Source organism: Meles meles, chromosome 2, assembly GCF_922984935.1.
Source record: "Meles meles chromosome 2, mMelMel3.1 paternal haplotype, whole genome shotgun sequence".
NCBI classification, from domain to species: domain Eukaryota; kingdom Metazoa; phylum Chordata; class Mammalia; order Carnivora; family Mustelidae; genus Meles; species Meles meles.
In genome coordinates, this window is record NC_060067.1 from 12,157,084 (window position 1) to 12,175,742 (window position 18,659).

General features: G+C 38.1%; 1 protein-coding gene across 2 annotated transcripts in view; it reads left to right on the forward strand.

Moving 5' to 3' along the window:
- The first annotated feature begins 687 nt into the window (after positions 1 to 687).
- SULT1B1 (sulfotransferase family 1B member 1) overlaps positions 688 to 18,659 on the forward strand; it is a 29,994-nt gene continuing 12,022 nt past the window's right edge. The window contains exons 1-3 of one of the 2 annotated variants that reach the window (XM_045995602.1): positions 688 to 878; positions 8,380 to 8,566; positions 8,840 to 8,968. In XM_045995602.1, the coding sequence (XP_045851558.1) occupies positions 8,419 to 8,566; positions 8,840 to 8,968 (277 nt within the window). In that variant the 5' untranslated portion in view covers positions 688 to 878; positions 8,380 to 8,418. Of the gene's footprint in view, positions 879 to 7,944; positions 8,001 to 8,379; positions 8,567 to 8,839; positions 8,969 to 18,659 lie in introns of those variants that run through there. The other variant, XM_045995612.1, reaches the window with a different exon arrangement.

The following is an 18,659-nucleotide window of genomic DNA, read 5'->3' on the forward strand; positions in this document are numbered from 1 at the left end:
GGTGGTTTCAGCTGTATCTGTATCTTGTTAAGGGCCCTTACCTAAAGGGTTGATTACAGCAACTAGACTGTAAGAGAATCTCACAAGGGGGCTCAGATAACAGGGGTAGAGAACAGGAGCATATTTCTGTGGCAAAGTTTCTTCCCCTCCACATACAAGCTTCTTGTTTAATCCTTCTTTGTGTATATGTGACTCAGCATACAAAAAAAAAAAAAAAAAAAAAATACTGAGTGGTTGTAGAAATGATTAGAGTGACAGAAACCATCAGTTCTACCCTGTTTCTGCTTGCTGAAATTGTTTAGTATTATCTTTAGTAGATGTTTGTATATATTTCCCCTTTCCAGGACATTGGAAACTCAGGTTTCTTCCACATGAACACACACAAACACGCTCACACACCCAACGACTTTTCATCACAATCAAAATTGTTAGAAGACATTCTTATAAACTGCAGAGAAGCAGCAGCTTCCTTATACGGATGCTTCAGACACTTCCCCTATGCATTTCTCTCAGATTCTCTGCAACCCTGAGGAAACCTTCAAATCCAGGCGCTCTGAGTATGCCTACTTCGGGCCACCACCCTGATCCATTTCCTTCTCAGGGCTTCCTGGCTCCGCCAGCTGTTGAAACAGCAGTACGTGCCTCTGTGTGTGTGCATGTGTGTATAGTTCAAACTTTTATATCTTAACAGTCTGTAAAGTCACTGATTACTACTCTCAGATCAAATCCGGAACTTAATTTTCTCCTGGTGACAGAAGTGAGCCTCCCCAGCCTCCCCTGGCCCTGCTTTCCGGGGACTCCCCCAGCTCCCAGGGTTCTTGTCAGCACCAGCACCACTGGCTGAAAACGAAAACTGAAAAAGGAGATTGAAGTGTGAGGTAAAATTTGCTTTTTAAAATCTCTTTTATTAAAGTTTTGTCTGGCATCTGCAGAACATTTGGGCTTCTCGAGTGATTTCAGTTTTGAACATAAGCTTGCAATTTAAATGCTTTTGCCTAATTCTAATTTTCCCACAGGAAACTCGGTATTGTTGTTTATGCTCTGCACAATCTATCAGGCTTTCTGTGATCACTTTCATTTTTCTAGGTTCAATTGGACTTTTCTGAAGTACGTCAGGATTGGGGGTCTCCTTAAGAAACTATAAGGCTCATAAAGGAATAAAGCTGGACTTTATTAGAGTGAAAAAATGGAAGAAATATTCTTTTCTCGGGGTGCCTGGGTGGCTCAGTTGTTAAGGGTCTGCCTTCAGCTCAGATCATGATCCCAGAGTCCTGAGATAGAGCCCTACATCATGGAGCTCCCTGCTCTTTGGGGAGCCGGCTTCTACCTCTCCTGCTTGTGTTCCCTCTCTCTCTTTTTTTTTTTTTCTTAAAGATTTTATTTATTTATTTGACAGAGATCACAAGTAGATAGAGAGGCAGGCAGAGAGAGAGAGAGGGAAGCAGGCTCCCTGCTGAGAAGAGAGCCCGATGCAGGACTCGATCCCAGGACCCCGAGATCATGACCTGAGCCGAAGGCAGCGGCTTAACCCACTGAGCCACCCAGGCGCCCCTTGTGTTCCCTCTCTTGATTGTCTCTCTCGGTCATCAAATAAATAAATAAAATCCTTAAAAAAATATTCCTTTCTCATTAAAAGAACCATTCAGTTTTATTTTTTTACTTATTTTTATTTTTTAAAGTTTTTAAAGATCTTTTTAAAAAGATTTTATTTATTTATTTGACAGGCAGAGATTACAAGTAGGCAGAGAGGCAGGCAGAGAGAGAGAGGAGGAAGCAGGCTCCCTGCTGAGCAGAGAGCCACCCAGGCACCCTAAGATTTTGTTTATTTATTTGAGAGACAGGGAGAGAAAGAGAAAGAGAGAGAGAGAAAGAGCTCACAAGCAGGGCCAGGGCAGAGGGAGGAAACAGACTCCCCACTGAGCAGGGAGCTAGACATGGGGCTAGATCCCAGGACTCTGGGTTCATGAACTGAGCCGCAGGCAGACACTGAACTGCCTGAGCCACCCAGGCATTTGGTTTTAATGTCAGGTATCTCCCTTAGTTTTTCCTAAAAGGGGTGTTTTCATTTCTCTCTCCCATTCTCTCTCTCTCTTTTTTTTTTACCATTGATCTTTTTAGAAGCCAATTCTAGACATTGTAATTTTCAACCCATCACTCAACTAGGAAGACCTGTGGTGTCATGTAGCCTATCATATATAACCACATACAACTGTCAGTTTGGGGTAGGATTTAAAAGACATTTATAAACTAATATTTATAATTTTAAATGTCACTCATAAACCATGTTGCAAGGTTTCTGGCTCAGTGACATTAGTTATGTTGTGTCTTCCAGGCTTACCCATCTGCATCTGCCTCCCCATGTAGTTCTGAACTCATCATCATCCCTGGGTCAGGACAAGTGCAAATCAGGACTCCTGCTCCTAATTCCTCAATCGGTTACACCCACTTCCCAGTTGTGACTAGGATGTATTCAGAATCAGCTGCCTTATTTTCATCTTGTTACTCATATCCATGCCTCTCTGACAACATTTTTGCAGCATGAAAAGCTTGAGGTTTTTGCTCAAGGAAGTTTGCTTTGTCAAAGTAAGATTTCTTTACAAATTGTGAACACCCTAATTTGGATGAGAAAAAGTCACAGACACTTCGACTCTGGCGCAATCCCACCCAGGGTAGATTTGCCCTGTGACCAAGTGCCTCAGAGCTGGGAAACTCATCTGTTTCTGGTTGCCACACACTTGTGTGCCTTTGAGCAGACTCTGAACTTATTCCTCAGTCTCATCCACAAGATGAAAGTAAGACTTATCATCAGAGTGCGTAGCCCAGTCAATACAGTTTATTTTCTAGAAGACGTTAATTCATTTTGATAAATCATTTATATATACCCTGCATTGTTAAAGAGTAGATGAAAAGTGGATTAAAGTCATGCTTACCACTTTTCTTGAGCATGGCAATTACTTGGGGACTTGGTTCAAATGTAAATTCTGATTCTAGATTGGGGCCTGAGATGTTGCCTTTCTAACAAGCTCTCAAGTAATTCCAATAGTACATGGTGCTTGCACATGAACTGTATTTGAATAGCAATTGTGAACTGGTTATATAAATATAAAGCAATAGTACAAATAAATCAAAATTATTAAAGAAATGAAAAAGGATGAGTGAAGACATGAATGGACCCAGGAGTGATATTATAAATGTATAAAATAATGTTAACGACCCACTAAGTGGGGAAAAAATCTGTCCACGTGATTTGTAGCAGACAGTATAAAAATGGGAACTGTGTGCTCTGAATTTATTTGCTTTCCCCTAATAATCTGTATGTAGAGTAAGAGCTGTTTAGTGTAATTATATCACTACTGCATTTTCTATTCTGGAGCCAAGAAGATAAAGAAAGCCTCTTTCATTTTCCTCAATTAATTCAGAATATAAAAGCATTCAAATGATATTTGGGATCAATATTTACATTTATATAATCTGGGAAGAACAGTTAAAAATTAGTGGAAAAAAATGTTTCAAGGAAAACTGTTTCATTTATTGTATGTAACTCAATCTGACTTCTGCTGTCCCTCTTTCATATATATTTTTATATATATATTTATATATATATATATATATACACATACAAAATACATATATATACACACATACACAATACATATATATACATACATATATATATATACCTCCCAAACTGGGAGGTAACACTGTCCCCAAGATCTTAGAAGATTCTGAGTGGGATATGCAGGTTCAATCGTTCACTCATTCAGTTCATTCAACATCTACTTTATTTGAAATACAGAGCTTACAGACTCAATTTCACTTCTTTCCACTTCCTGCTTCTGCTGGGTTCCTGACCATCCACATTATTTGTTTCCTTCTTGAGGCTGCTGAAATATTTCACAGTAACTCATGCTGGCGAATTTCTTTTACTAGACTCTGCCCCTGCACTAGCAAGGGACTGCTAAGGCAATGAGACATTCACCACAAAACCGAAGATAATTAAGAAGCATATAGAAAGCAAACATTTAATATGGAATATTTAATACAATTTTCCTAAAATGTCCTGGCCACTCAGTTTTCATTAGCATCTCACTTCAGCAACTTGCCTGCTCTAAATTTATGTGTGTCTTCCTACACAGAGCCTCTGTTTTTTCATCAATGTATTGTTCTTCAAGCCTCTGAAGGACCCAGCTCCTTTACTTTATGAGGAGTAAAAGGATGCAAAATTTGAACTATTTTTACTGTTTCTCTAGCATGAGATGCCTTATGTTTGAAGAAACCCATGGTTTAATAACAACTTTTACTGGGGAAACAAAAAGACACACATTTTTGTGTGCATTCCTATTAAGTATAAGATATAATATTATGATATACAATGCATATCTTACAATGTAAAATGAAGAAATCTTTGTCCAAATTTCTCTCTTCTAGAATGTTTTTTAGAGAACGTGTAGAAGAGTCACCTCTAAAACACCAGGCTGTTGTATCAACAAGATTTTCCTAATCAAAAACATTCCTCTTTCTATACAAACGAATTTTAGGGATAACAGTTTAAGCAGCAGCCAGCTTTTAAATTAGTGATTTTGTTTGTAGCTCCCATTATACAAGTAAATATTGAAAGCTTAATAAGTACAATCACTGTTTAAAATACCTTCAAGGAATTTTGAAATCACCAAATTACTTACAAAATATTTATGTGATAAAACCTCTGGTTGGCAATCTTTGAAGTCCAGTTATACTTATTTTACTAGCAGTAATGACAGTTCATCTAAGATATATAATTCAAGTTGTTACTAACTCAAACTCTATTCGTATGTAGTATGTATTATGTATTATTGTTTACTGACAGATTCTCAAAAATAAATGGAACAGTAGATTATGAAGAATGCTTTAACTTCTACATTTTACATTTCTTCCTATTTCTAGGATGTTCACATTCTATGTGTGTTGAGAGGAGGGCTGTAAAATGAGAAATAATAGTAAAAGCAAAGTTTCAATTACAAAGTTCAGTGGAGATGAAGTGGAAAAAATAAACAATGAGTCATTCTCCATGATGGTCAATTTTATGTGTCAACTTTATTGGGCCGCAGGGAGCCCAGATATTTGGCCAAACATTATTCCAGGTCTGTGAGGTATTTCTGGATGAGATTGACATTTAAATTGGCAGACTGAATAAAGCAAGTTGCCCTTTCTAATGTGAATGGGCTTTATCCAATCAGTTGAAAGCCTGAATAAAATAAAAAGGCTGACCTTCCTGGGAATGGGGGAGAATTCATCTTGTCTGACTTTGAGCTGAGAAATCAGTTTTTTTCTGCTTTCACACTCAAACATTGGTTGTTCTTGGGTCTCAAACTTGCTGACTTTCAGATTAGAACTAAACCATTGGCAATTCTGGGTTTCCAGTTTGCCATCTACAGATCTGGGGAATTTTCAGCCTTCATAATTACATGAGCCAATTCTTTATAATAAATTTTCTCTCTTTCTCTCTCTCTCCATATATATATATATATATTTGTACATATATGTATATATGCATATATGTATATTATGTATATTATGTGTATATGCATGTATATACATAATATATAATATTGTTTCTGTTTCTCTAGAGAATAGAGAATAATAATATAGCTTCCTCTCACGACTCAAAAATTTTGGAAGACATAGCAATGAGATTCTAATTCAGAGTTAGTATTATTAGTATGATTATGATTAGAATAATTATTAATCAGAGTTTGCAAAGCAATTTTTATTATATATACATATGTACATTATATAATATATATTATTATATATATATATGTACATTATATGTATGTATATGTGTGTGTGTGTATAAAGGAATTTATCATACCTTTATTATACCTGGTTTATGTGGTTGAAGATCCAGCAGGATAAGTTGGCAAGTTGGGGATCCCGCACGACTGATGATTTAGTTCCAATCTGAGACTGAAGGCCTAAGAATCAAGAGATTTGATGTTTTAGTTTGAAAGCTGCCAGGTACAAGACTTAGGAAGAGTCAATGTTTTAGTTCCATTGTGAAGACAAGAAAAAGGCTGATGTCACAATTCAAGGACTGTCAGGAAAGAAGCATTCTCTCTTATTTGGGGGAGGGTCAGTCTTTTGTTCTATTCCGGCCTTCAACTTTAAGAAGGGCAATCTAATTTACTCAATATACCAATTTAAATATTAATGTCTTCCCAAAACACCCTCAAAGAAATACTCAGAATAATACCCAAGCAAATGCATCTGGGCATCTCATGGGGCAGTGAAATTGATCCATAAAATTAACCATCATAATCTCTAAGCAAGATGGAATAACAGGAACTAGAGTCACCTTTTGCATGAAGCAACCGAATGAAAGATAGTGGATAGGAAAGAAACAAACAAAAATTGAGCCATATGATTTCCCCAGATTACTGCCTTGAAGGAATTCCCAGGCCACACTTCAAGGAGACAAGACGAAACATCCAGTAAAAAATAATCAGGCATGCAAAGAGGCAGAAAAATAAATAAATAAATAAATAAATAAATAAATAAATAAATAAATGTATTCGGGGCGCCTGGGTGGCTCAGTGGGTTAAAGCCTCTGCCTTTGGCTCAGGTCATGGTCTCAGGGTCCTGGGATCGAGCCCCACATCGGGCTCTCTGCTCCACGGGGAGCCTGCTTCCTCCTCTCTCTCTGCCTGCCTCTCTGCCTAGTTGTGATTTCTCTCTGTCAAATAAATAAAATAAAATAAAAATGTATTCAATTGAGAAAGCAACCTAGAACTAACACGATGATGGAATTAGCAAATAAAGGCCTTAAGACAGGAATTATAACTGTATTCAATATGCATGAAAAGTTGAGAACAAAAATATAATCATTTCCAAAATGATAATCCTGAGGGGGAAACTCGGTCTAAGGTAAACATGCAGTGGGTGGGGTTAACATCACGTTACACATCGCAGAAGAAGAAGTTAGTAGTGAACATGAAGTCACCATGATAGATGTTATTCAAAATGAAACACAAAGAGAGAAAAGGATTTTTAAAAAGGAATAGAGCATCAGCGAGCTATGAATAACTATATGTGGCCTGGGGTCCAGAAGGAAAGAGAGACAGAAAAATTATTTGAAGACATGACTTTAAAGCCACAATTCCAAGCAGCTCAGGAAATCTGAAACATGCACACACACACACACACACACACACACACACACACACACACCCCTTGTGAAAATGACCACACTAATGCAGATGATAATTCTATTGGCAAAAACCAGCGATCTTAGTCATGGGAATATAAGGCCCAGAATAGGGGATATAGTCAGTGATATTATAATAATGTTGTACACTAACAGATGGCGGCTCCACCTGTGGGGAGTGGAGCTAAGTATAGAGAAGGTGAATCACTATGTTGTACACCTATGTTGAAATAATGTAACATGGTGTGTCAACGACACTCTAATTAAAAAAAAAAAAAAGGAAAAGAAAATCTTAGAAGCAGAGAAAACAAATGTGTTATATGATGAAGTTCTAGAATATAGGTGAGGTCCGGTGGGCTGAGGTCTGGAGCCAATGAGCAAGAATTCTGGAGACATCTTTGATGCAAAATGGTGGTTTATTAAAGCACAAGGACAGGACCGGTGGGCAGGAAGAACGGCTGCCCTGGGGTTGTGAGGAGTGGCTGGTTATGTACCGTGGGGTGGGGGAAGTAAGGAAACGGGAGGTTTCAATAGAACTTTCACATGCTAAAGAGGACCTACAAAGATACTGGCTACCAGAGGCCTTGCCTTTAGGAAGGTCATTTTGCCCTCTAGCAAGGTATTAACATTACAATGGGTGGGAGCTTCAGAAGGTCATTTTGCCTTTGTATTAACATTACAATGGGTGGGAGCTTCCTAAAGAACATCACGGTGTCCCACCCCGGAGCGGGGGTGGGGAGAGGTTGCAAGTGTTAGCCTTTTGCTTTGCTCTCAGGCAGCCTTCTGTTCCCTCATCATTATGTATAGAAGAACAAAGGTAAGAAAGACAATGGATTTCCAAAAAGGAGAAATGAGGTACAAGGGAAGTGTAATGATGAATGGTAGTTTATTTTGCCTGAAGTCCAGATAATTCTTACCATATTTCTGTAAAATCTGATTTTCAATTCGAAGACGTGCAGTTTCATTTCTATAAAAAACTTCCAGTGAAGACCTTTGTACTGCTTGTCACTGAGCCAGTTGCTGCTCTTGCAATCTACAACTTTATACCCACAAAAATGCCCTTTGTATTTAGATCTCTGTGTGCTGAGTGTTAAAGGCCAATTTCACTTGCATCGAGTAATAGTGTCCTAAGAATAGCCTTAGTTAATTAGTTTCTGATTTTGATCTTCTTTATTTTCCCATGATTGGACTGTCAGAAAATATTCTATTAAGTATTTGTACAACCTGGTACCAAAATGATTTCCCCAAAAGATGTCCTCAGAAAAAATCTGAAGCTGATTCATGGCTATCCCATGACCTATGCTTTTGCCAACAACTGGGAAAGGATTGAACAGTTCCACAGCAGGCCAGAAGACATCGTGATAGCCACTTACCCCAAATCAGGTGAGTTCTGTGGACTGACAGAGGCAGATCTGGCTTCAGTCTTTGTTTCCTCTCTACAAAATCATTATCATCCTAAGTGAAATTAATATTCTTATCGGTCAGTCTAGCCATAGACTTTTGAGTATATTTAAAATGAGCATTTGGGGCACAGAAAGGGAAATTGCAGAATTAGGTATCTAATAGAAAATATTAAGATGGCAGACTACTTGTGGGGACTGCCACCCCCCCCCCATTCAAGTGATGGTTATCAGAAAATATTGCCTTTCACTGCAGGTACCACTTGGGCTAGTGAAATTGTGGACATGGTTTTAAATAATGGAGATGTTGAAAAATGTAAGCGGGATTTTATAACAGCTAAAGTGCCGATGTTGGAAATGGCTGTCCCAGGACTAAGAACTTCAGGTAATTTTAAACTACTTGGGAATTGTAATTTTATAATATTATGATTTTTAAATTTTTTATTATTTTAAAAAAATTCAAAACCAGATTTTCTTTTTAATTTAAATTCAGTTAGCCAACATATACTACATTATTTCTTGTTTTAGTGTTCAGTGTTTCATTAGTTGTTTATAACACACAGTGCTCATCACATCAGGTGCCCTCCTTAATGCCCATCATCCAATTACCCCATCGCCCCACACACCTTCCCTCCAGAAACACTGGTTCCCTGAGTCAAGAGCCTCTCATGGTTTGTCTCCCTCTCTGATTTCTTCCCATTCAGTTTTTCCTTCCTTCCCCTATGATCCTCTGTGCTGTATCTTATATTCCACATATGAGTGAAACCATAGGCTAATTGTCTTACTCTGATTGACTTGTTTTGTATAAGTGCTCACTGATTGCACCACTGGAACTACTGATTGGCTTAGTTCACTTAGCACAATATCCTCCAGTTCTGTCCATGTCGATGTAAATGGTAAGTATTCATCTTCTCCATGGCTGAGTAATATTCCATTGTATGTATGAACTACATCTTTATCCATTCATCTGTTCAAAGACATCTCCACTCCTTCCACAGTTTGGCTATTGTGGACATTGCTGCTATGAACATTGGGGTGCCCTTTTTTCACTACATGTATATCTTTGGGGTAAATACCCAGTAGTGCAATTGCTGGATGGTAGGGTAGCTCTATTTTTAACTTCTTGAGGAACTTCCATACTGTTTCCCAGAGTGGCTGTTCCAGCTTGCATTCCCACCAACAGTATAAAGGGGTTCCCTTTGTCCACATCCTTGCCAACATTTATTTTCCATGTCTTATTAATTTTAGCCATTCTCACTGGTGTAAGTGGTATCACATTGTGGCTTTGATTTGTATTTCCCTGATGACAAGTGAGGTGGAGCATTTTTGTAAGTGTCTGTTGGCCATTTGGATGTCTTCTTTGGAGAAGTATCTGTTCATGTCTTCTGCCTGTTTCTTGACTGGATTATTTGTTTTTTGGGTATTGAGTTTGAGAAGTTCTTTATAGATCTTGGATTCCAGACCTTCATCTGTTGTATCATTTGCAAATATCATCTCCCATTCCATATGATGAAGTTCTAGAACATAGGTCAGATTCGGTGGGGTGAGGTCCGGAGCTGATGACCAAGAAATAATACTTGAGACATCTTTGGTGCAAAATGGTGGTTTATTAAAGCATGGGGACAGGACCTGTGGGCAGGAAACACTGCTGCCCCGGGGAATGTGAGGAGTGGTCTATTATATACTTGTAAATTGGGGAGGGGATTAAGGATGGTGTCAGTCTGTAAGGAATTTTGGAAGCATGGTTTCTAGGACCTTGAGGGGCTATCTATTGTTTGGAGAAAAGGTTATTCATTACCAGTAATAAAACCTTCTTGTGAGACCCTTTAGATGTATATCAGTGGGCCATATGCTTGGGAATGATCTTGGAGGTTTAGAGATAAAGTTTCCTAAAAGAATTGTTAAAGTAGACTTACAGGATCCTGGACGGGGGTAGGGGGTTGGTCAGGCTAGAATTGTCCTTTGCCCTTAGTAAAGCTTGAAGGTGGAGGTCACTCTGCCTATTTTAAGGGCTTGTCAGTAGGTAAGGAAATTTAATAATTATTCTTCTGCCTCTGTGTCCCACATCACCTAGGTTGCCTTTTAGTTTTGTTGTCTATTTCTTTTGCCATGCAGAAGTGTTTTATTTTGATGGAGTCTCAATAGTTCATTTTTGCTTTTGTTTCCTTTGCCTTTAGACACATGTCTAGTAAGAAGTTGCTTGGCTGAGGCCACAGAAGTTGCTGCCTATGTTCTCCTCTAGGATTTTGATGGATTCCTGTCTCATATTTAGGTCTTTCATCTATTTTGAGTTTATCTTTGTGTATGGTCTAAGAGAATGGTCCAATTTTATTCTTCTGCATGTCACTGTCCAATTTTCCCAGCACCATTTATTGAAGAGACTGTCTTTTTTCCATTGGACATTCTTTCCTGTTTTGTCGAAGATTAGTTGACCATAGAGTTGAGGGTCCATTTCTGGGTTCACTGTTTTGTTCCATTCATCTATGTGTCTGTTTTTGTGCCAATACGAACCTGTCTTAATGATCACAACTTTGTAATATAGCTTGAAGTCAGGCATTGTGACGCCACCAGCTTTGGTTTTCTTTTTCAACATTCCTTTGGCTATTTGTATTCCTATGGTCTTTTCTGGTTCCATATAAATTTTAGGTTTGTTTCAGCTCTGTGAAAAATGTCGATGGTATTTTGATAGGGATTGCATTGAAGATTGTTCTGGGCAGCATAAACATTTTCACAATATTTATTCTTCCAATCCATGAGCATGGAATGTTTTTCCATTTCTTTTGTCTTCCTCAACTTCTTTCATAAGTGTTCTGTAGTTTCTAGAGTACAGATCCTTTACCTCTTTGGTTAGGTTTATTCCTAGGTATCTTATGTTTTTTGGTGCAATTGTAAATGGGATTGATTCCTTAAATTTTCTTTCTTCAGTCACATTGTTAGTGTATAGAAATGAAACTGATTTCTGTGCACTGATTTTGTATACTGCCATGTTGCTGAATTCCTTATGGGTTCTAGACATTTTGGGCTGGAGTCTTTTGGATTTTCCATATAAAGTATCATGAAATCTATGAAGAACGAGGTTTGACTTCTTTGCAAATTTGGATGTCTTTTATTTCTTTTTATTTTCTGATTGCTGAGGCTAGCACTTCTAGTACTATGTTGAACAAAAGTGGTGAGAGTGGGCATCCCTGTCATGTTCCTGACCTTAAGGGAAAAACTCTCAGTTTTCCCCCACTGAGAATGATATTCATTGTGGGCTGTTCGTAGATGGCTTTTATGACACTGAGATATATTCCCTTTATTCCTATACTCTGAAGAGTTTTAATCAAGAAAGGATGTCATATTTAATCAAAAAAGGATGCCTTTTCTGCATTATTTGAGAGGATTATATGGTTCTTTTCTTTTATTAATGATTAATGTGATCTAGCATGTTAATTGATTTGTGAATGTTGAAACACCCTTGAAATCCAGTAATAAATTTCACTGGTCATGATGAATAATCTTTTTAATGTATTGTTGGATCCTACTGGCTAGTATCTTGGTGAGAATTTTGGCATCCATGTTCATCAAAGATATTAGTCTGTAATTCTCTTTTTTGATGGACTCTTTGCCTGGTTTGGGGATCAAGGCAGTACTAGCCTCATAGCACAAGTTTGGAACTTTTCCTTCCATTTCTATTTTTGAGATAGCTTCAGGAGAAATAGGTATTATTTCTACTTTAAATGTTTGGTATAATTCCCCCGAGAAGCCATCTGGCCCTGGACTCTTGTTTTTCGGGAAGTTTTTGATTACTGCTCTAATTTCCTTGCTGTTTATTGGTCTGTCCAGGTTTTCTGCCTCTTCCTATCTTGGTAGTTTGCAATTTTCCAGGAATGGATCCATTTCCTCCAGATTGCCTAATTTGTTGACATATACGTAGTCCTAATATGCTCTTAAAATTGTCTGTATTTTCTAGGTGTTGGTCTTGATCTCTCTCCTTTCATTCATGATTTTATTAATTTGAGTCCTTTCTCTTTTCTTTTGGGTAAGTCTGGCCAGAGGTTTATCGATCTTATTAATTCTTTCAGAAAACCACCTTCTAGATTCATTGTTCTGTCCTGCTATTCTTCTGGTTTCTATTTTTGTTGGATTTTTGCTCTAATCTTTATTATTTCTCTTCTCCTGCTGGGTTTAGGTTTTATTTCCTGCTATCTCTCCAGGTCCTTTAGGTGTAAAGTTAGCTTGTGTATTTGGGATTTTTCTAATTTTTTGAGAGAGGCTTGTATTGCCATGTACTTTCCTCTTAGGATTGCCTTTGCTGCATCCCAGAGGTTTTGAACTGATGTATTTTCATTCCCATTAGTTTCCATAATTTTTTAATTTTTCATTTAATTTCCTGGGTAACCCATTCATTCTTTAGCAGGATGCTCTTTAAGCTCCAAGAAGAAATTCCAAATTTCCTCTTGTGATTGAGTCCAAATTTCAAAGCATCATGTTCTAAAAATATGCAGGGAATAATCTCAGTCTTTTGGTATCAGTTGAGACCTGATTTGTGACCCAGTATGTAATCTGTTCTTGAGAAAGTTCCATGTGCACTGGGAGTATTCTGTTGTTTTAGGATTAAATGTTCTATATATCTCTGTGAAGTCCATCTGGTCCAGTGTGTCATTCAAAGACCTTGTTTCTTTATTGATCTTCTGCTTAGATGATCTGTCTATTGCTGTGAGTGGGGTGTTGAAGTCCCTTACTATTAATGTATTATTATCAATGTGTATCTTTACTTTGGTTATTAATTGGCTTATATAATTCATTCCTCCCATGTTAGGGACATAAATATTTACAATTGTTAGTGTTAGATCTTTGTGTTGGATAGACCCTTTAAATGTGATATAGTGTCCCTCTACATCTCTTACTACAGTCTTTGGTTTAAAATCTAATTTGTCTCATCTGAGGATTGCTACCCCAACTTTCTTTTAAGATCCATGAGTGTGGTAAATAGTTCTCCACCCCCTCACTTTCATTCTGGAAGTGTATTTAGGTCTAAAATGAGTCTCTTGTACACAGTGTATGGATGGATCTTTTTTTTTTAATCCAACCTGATACCCTGTGTCTTTTGATCAGAACATACATCCTAGACAAATCCGAAATGGTTGGAAACCACAACAGAAAAACAAATAAAACCAAAACCAAAGCAAAGCAAAACAAAACAAAACAAAAAAAAGAAGTGGGTGGAGAGAAACTATAATCTCATAGGGTGGGGAAAGCCAGGTGATCCACTTTTTCCTGATTGAATTTGTTTGGTGTGTTAGAAGACACTATATCTTAAAATTACACAGAAAGCAGAACTTGTGTGTGTGTGTGTGTTGTGTGTGTGTGTATGTATATAAAATTGAATAGAGTGAAAAAAGACTAAAATGAAGCATATATCTATAAAATGTAGATGTGAAAAATGAAAGTTAAAATGAGACTTAGAAACATAAGTTGGTAAAATAAGAATTCAGTTGAAATGTGAAAATGATAAAAAAAAAAGAAATGGAAAATTTTAGACTGAAAGATAAACAAATTGTGAGAAAACACTGAGACCTTAATATATACTAGTTTTACAGTCTTGTGGGATCCATAAACTTGTCTGCCTATTCTCTCAGTCTGCCTTCTGGGGGATGGGCCTGTTGTGCTGTTTTTCAGGTGTCAGGTTGCCCAGGCAGAGTTGCCCCCCTGCCCCTTGCCAGGGCTCTGGGCTCAATGTAATCTCACTGGAGTAGATTTCTAAGAGTTCTGATTTTGCACTCCAGTGTTATTACCACTTTCCTGTGGCCAGTTTACAGAGACTCTTCCTCCCCTCCATTTATCTTCCAATATCTCCCCACAGATTCACCACTCCACACCTCAGTGATCCTCTGTGTGGTTTTTGTTCCCCTGGAGGCTTTCTGCACCTGGAAGTGCTCTGGAGGATCAGAGTAAATATGGATCTGATCCTCTGAAGAATCAGAGTAAATATGGCCGTACCATATGACTCAGAGCTGAAAGATCGCATTCCCACTTCTTCAGTAAACACTCTGGGACAAATAGTTTTCACTTTTGTTTGTGCCAAAATCCACACACTCTTGTGATACGAGCCTACTGTAATCCCCCTTGGGGGAGTCCCAAGGACTCCTTTTGGGGCTATTGTCGTTTGGGACTGTGAGCTATTGTGGGATCATGCATGTACCCTGCTCTGCTGCTTTCAGGACACGGCTGGGTGTCATCCTACTGTCCTTTCTGGGGCCCCCACAATCCTGGGAGCTGTTGCATAGTAGTGGGCACAACCATTTCACCCCTCCCAGGGAATGGTACATGGCTTATGAGTTCCAATCCTTTTCAGGGTGCTCAGGCAGAAAGTGGTCACCTGATTGGCCCCCCTTGGGGCTTATGGTGACCTGAGCTGAAAATTCCTTCTTGGGCTTGCTGACTGTAACCAGTTTCCCCACTCCAATGCTTGGGTACCTGCTGGTTCAGACACCCTTGTTCGCTCTGTCTCCTGGCATCCTGAGACCACAGTGACCTACCTAGAATTCTGCCCTTTTCATCCCCTGAGCCCCTTTCAGAAAGGATATCTCACTGGAGTAGATTTCTAGGAGTTCTGATTTTGCACTCCAGTGTTATCATCACTTTCCTATGGCCAGCTCACAGAGACTCCTCCTTCCCTCTGTTTATCTTCCAATATCTCCCCACAGATTCACCACTCCACACCTCGCACCATGCAAAAAGCAGTTGCTTTTCTACTTACAGAGTTTGAGATATACTTTCTTACATCTCAGGCTGAATTCATGGGTGTTCAGAATGATTTGACAGATATCCAACTAAATTCAAGGGACCAGATGAAACAAGGTCTCCTACTCTTCAGCTATCTTGTCTCCTCCCTATAATATTATTTATATAGCATATTAATTATTGTGTTTATGATTTACATTCAAAGAAAATGGAGTCAATTTGGTAACATAAAATGGAAGTTTGTAAGCCATACAATCACCAAAATGTATAGAAAAACTGTAGTTTAATTCAATGTATATCCAGGTATGATGACCTAAGATGAAAGAGTTTTGTTGTAGAAAATAACTAAAAATTTGGTTAATAACTTAAAAAAGGTTCCTATCTTTTACTAACTTTTGTTGTATAGAATGTGGTAGATTAGATTAATAAATTTCTAATGTAGAACCTTGCTGTAGTTAAATAAGTAAGGAAGTACCGACAACTCTCAAACATAAATTTATTATTAATACAATTCATTTCATTCCACAAATATTTATTGAGTGCTTCCAAATTTTGCACTGTGCTATAGGTTAGATATAAAATGATTAATAAATTCAATGCCCTACCCCCAAGGAGTTTATAGTAATATTGTGCCACTAAATAAGTAAGTAAACCAATAATATGTGATAATTGGGCTCACATATCCAAAGAATAGGGAACAACAAGTTGTTTACTTTAGCTTGGATATGTAGGGATATCTACTCTGAATTGAGATGTAGAGTCATACCATAGTTGGAGTAAACATATTTCATGAAGGTGAGTATTAGGTATATAGGCCTAGAAGCAGAAAAGACCTTGGTGTAGTCTAGGAACCAAACAACAACAAAAGGGAAAAGTGAGATTTAAAAACAAGCAAAAACCAAACAACAACAATAAGAACAACAACAAAACAAGCAAACTGGAGACTAGACAGGGACAGATCATGTAGGGCTTATAGTTTTTTTTGTTTTTTTTTTTTAAAGATTTTATTTATTTATTTGACAGAGAGAGATCACAAGGAGGCAGAGAGGCAGGCAGAGAGAGAGAAGGAAGCAAGCTCCCCGCTGAGCAGAGAGCCCGATGTGGGGCTCGATCCCAGGACCCTGGGACCATGACCTGAGCCGAAGGCAGAGGCTTTAACCCACTGAGCCACCCAGGTGCCCCGGGCTTATAGTTTTTAAGAACTACTCAGTGATCTAAGAGAAAATTCAGTGTATGATGTCCTGTAGGCAAGTGAGAAGAATTCAAGAAGTGAGTCCTGGCCTTCAAATGCTGCTGGAAACTGGGATAGGAAGACGGAAGTATGGTGATGAATGTTTTTATCAGTTTAAAGAGCAGAATCCAAATTCCCTACCCTACCAGAGCTCGTTACTTCCATAGGCAGAGAAGAACCAACTGAGAGGGTGTCATTCCTTCTGTGTAGTTGCCTGAAGTCAGCACAAATGATGAACCTTGGAGCTAAAATAATTATTCTGGGATGAGCAAACAAAGTGAGTGCAAGAATGAGATAAGACTCCAGAGCCATAAAAAAGTAAGGAAATGAAAATTTGATAGAATCACCAGAGAGTAAATGAGTTTCAGCAGGTAAAAGAGGGTAAATTGTCACTCAAATTAACTCTGGAAATGAAATATGAATGTGTATAATATCATTTCATATCCCTAACATTCATATTTGTGTAGTAAAGAGTTCATTAAAGACCTTACATGGCAAAACAGTTACAACCTGGAGTCTGAGAAACCTTTCAATGAAGTTGAGGGAGTGAAGGGGAACAAAAGATAAAGGGAAAACTTCATTTAAAAAAATGTAAAAGTTCATGTCATGGGCATTGAGGAATAGTGGGTTGTGGAAGATGATGATTTCTCATTTCTATATGCTAGAGGAAGTGGCTGTAGTTGCCAGATTAGTAGTAGCATAATAAAATAGTTGGTGGAATTTTATAGGTATATAATTAATGTTTCCAGATAGAACTCAAGATACTCAATTAAATTTGAAATTCAGATAAATAGCTATTTTTTTTAACCCGAGTATATCCCAAATACTGCATGGAAGATACACTAAAAGCTATCTGTTACCCGAAATTCAAATGTAACTAGCATCCTTGACTTTTATTTCCTAAATTAGTCAACTCCATCCACATTAAAATTAAGAGATTCTTCCTAATAGAACTGCATGCTGATACAACTATGTGCTATGCATTGTTCTCTACAGAACATTCAAAACGAGCTACATCCTGTCTCTTGTGGAATCTCCACTCTAGTGTGTGTGTTTGGGGGTGGGAATGGGGTCGGGAAGAAGCATGGGAGCTGACAATAAATAAACAAACAAGTAAATAGACTGTAACAAAAGTAAACATTATATAGAACATTTTATTTTACTTATTTATTTATTTATTTATTTTTATTTATTTATTTTTTTAAAGATTCATTTATTTGACAGATAGAGATCACAAGTAGGCAGAGAGGTAGGTAGAGAGAGAGAGAGGAGGAAGCAGGCTCCCCACTAAGCAGAGAGCCCGATGTGGGGCTCGATCCCAGGACCCTGCGATCATGACCTGAGCTGAAGGCAGAGGCTTTAACCCGCTGAGCCACCCAGGTGCCCCTACTTATTTATTTTTAAAATATTTATTTTCAAAAGATTTTATTTATTTAGAGAGACACACAGTGAGAGGGAACATATCAGGGAGAGTGGGAGAGGAGAAGCAGGCCTCCCACTGAGCGGGGAGCCGGAAGCGGGGCTCCATCCTAGCACACTAGGATCACGACCTGAGCGGAAGGCAGATTTACAAACTGAACTACCCAGATGCCCCTAGAACATTTTGAAAGGATATTTTAATAGAGATTGAGTGGCTTTTTAACGTATGTAATAACTTTCTGTAAACATGGAGCATAAGATTATTTCAAATGAGTGAGTCAGATGCAATTTTGAGCAGGTGTGCCTTTGTATGCAAAAGGTGGGAAGATACATAAGATTAACAGGTAATCTAGAGCTGAGACTGGATATAAATCATATTGAGGAGACAATGCATAGGACCCTAAGATTTATTGGATATGAAATCTGAAAAAGATTTTAAGTGTTGATATCTCTATAGGATATGACATCATTAAAAGATATATCTGGGATATGATAAAGGCCACTGAGTGCATTAAAAGAATCGTTAAATTAAAAGGGTTGGCTCCATTTGCAACAATGTGGTTGGAACTCGAGGGTATTATGCTGAGCAAAATAAGTCAATCAGAGAAAGACAATTATCATATGTTCTCTCTGATATGAGGAAGTTGAGAAGGAGAGTGGGGGGCTTGGAGGGTAGGGAAGGAAAAAATGAAACAGATTG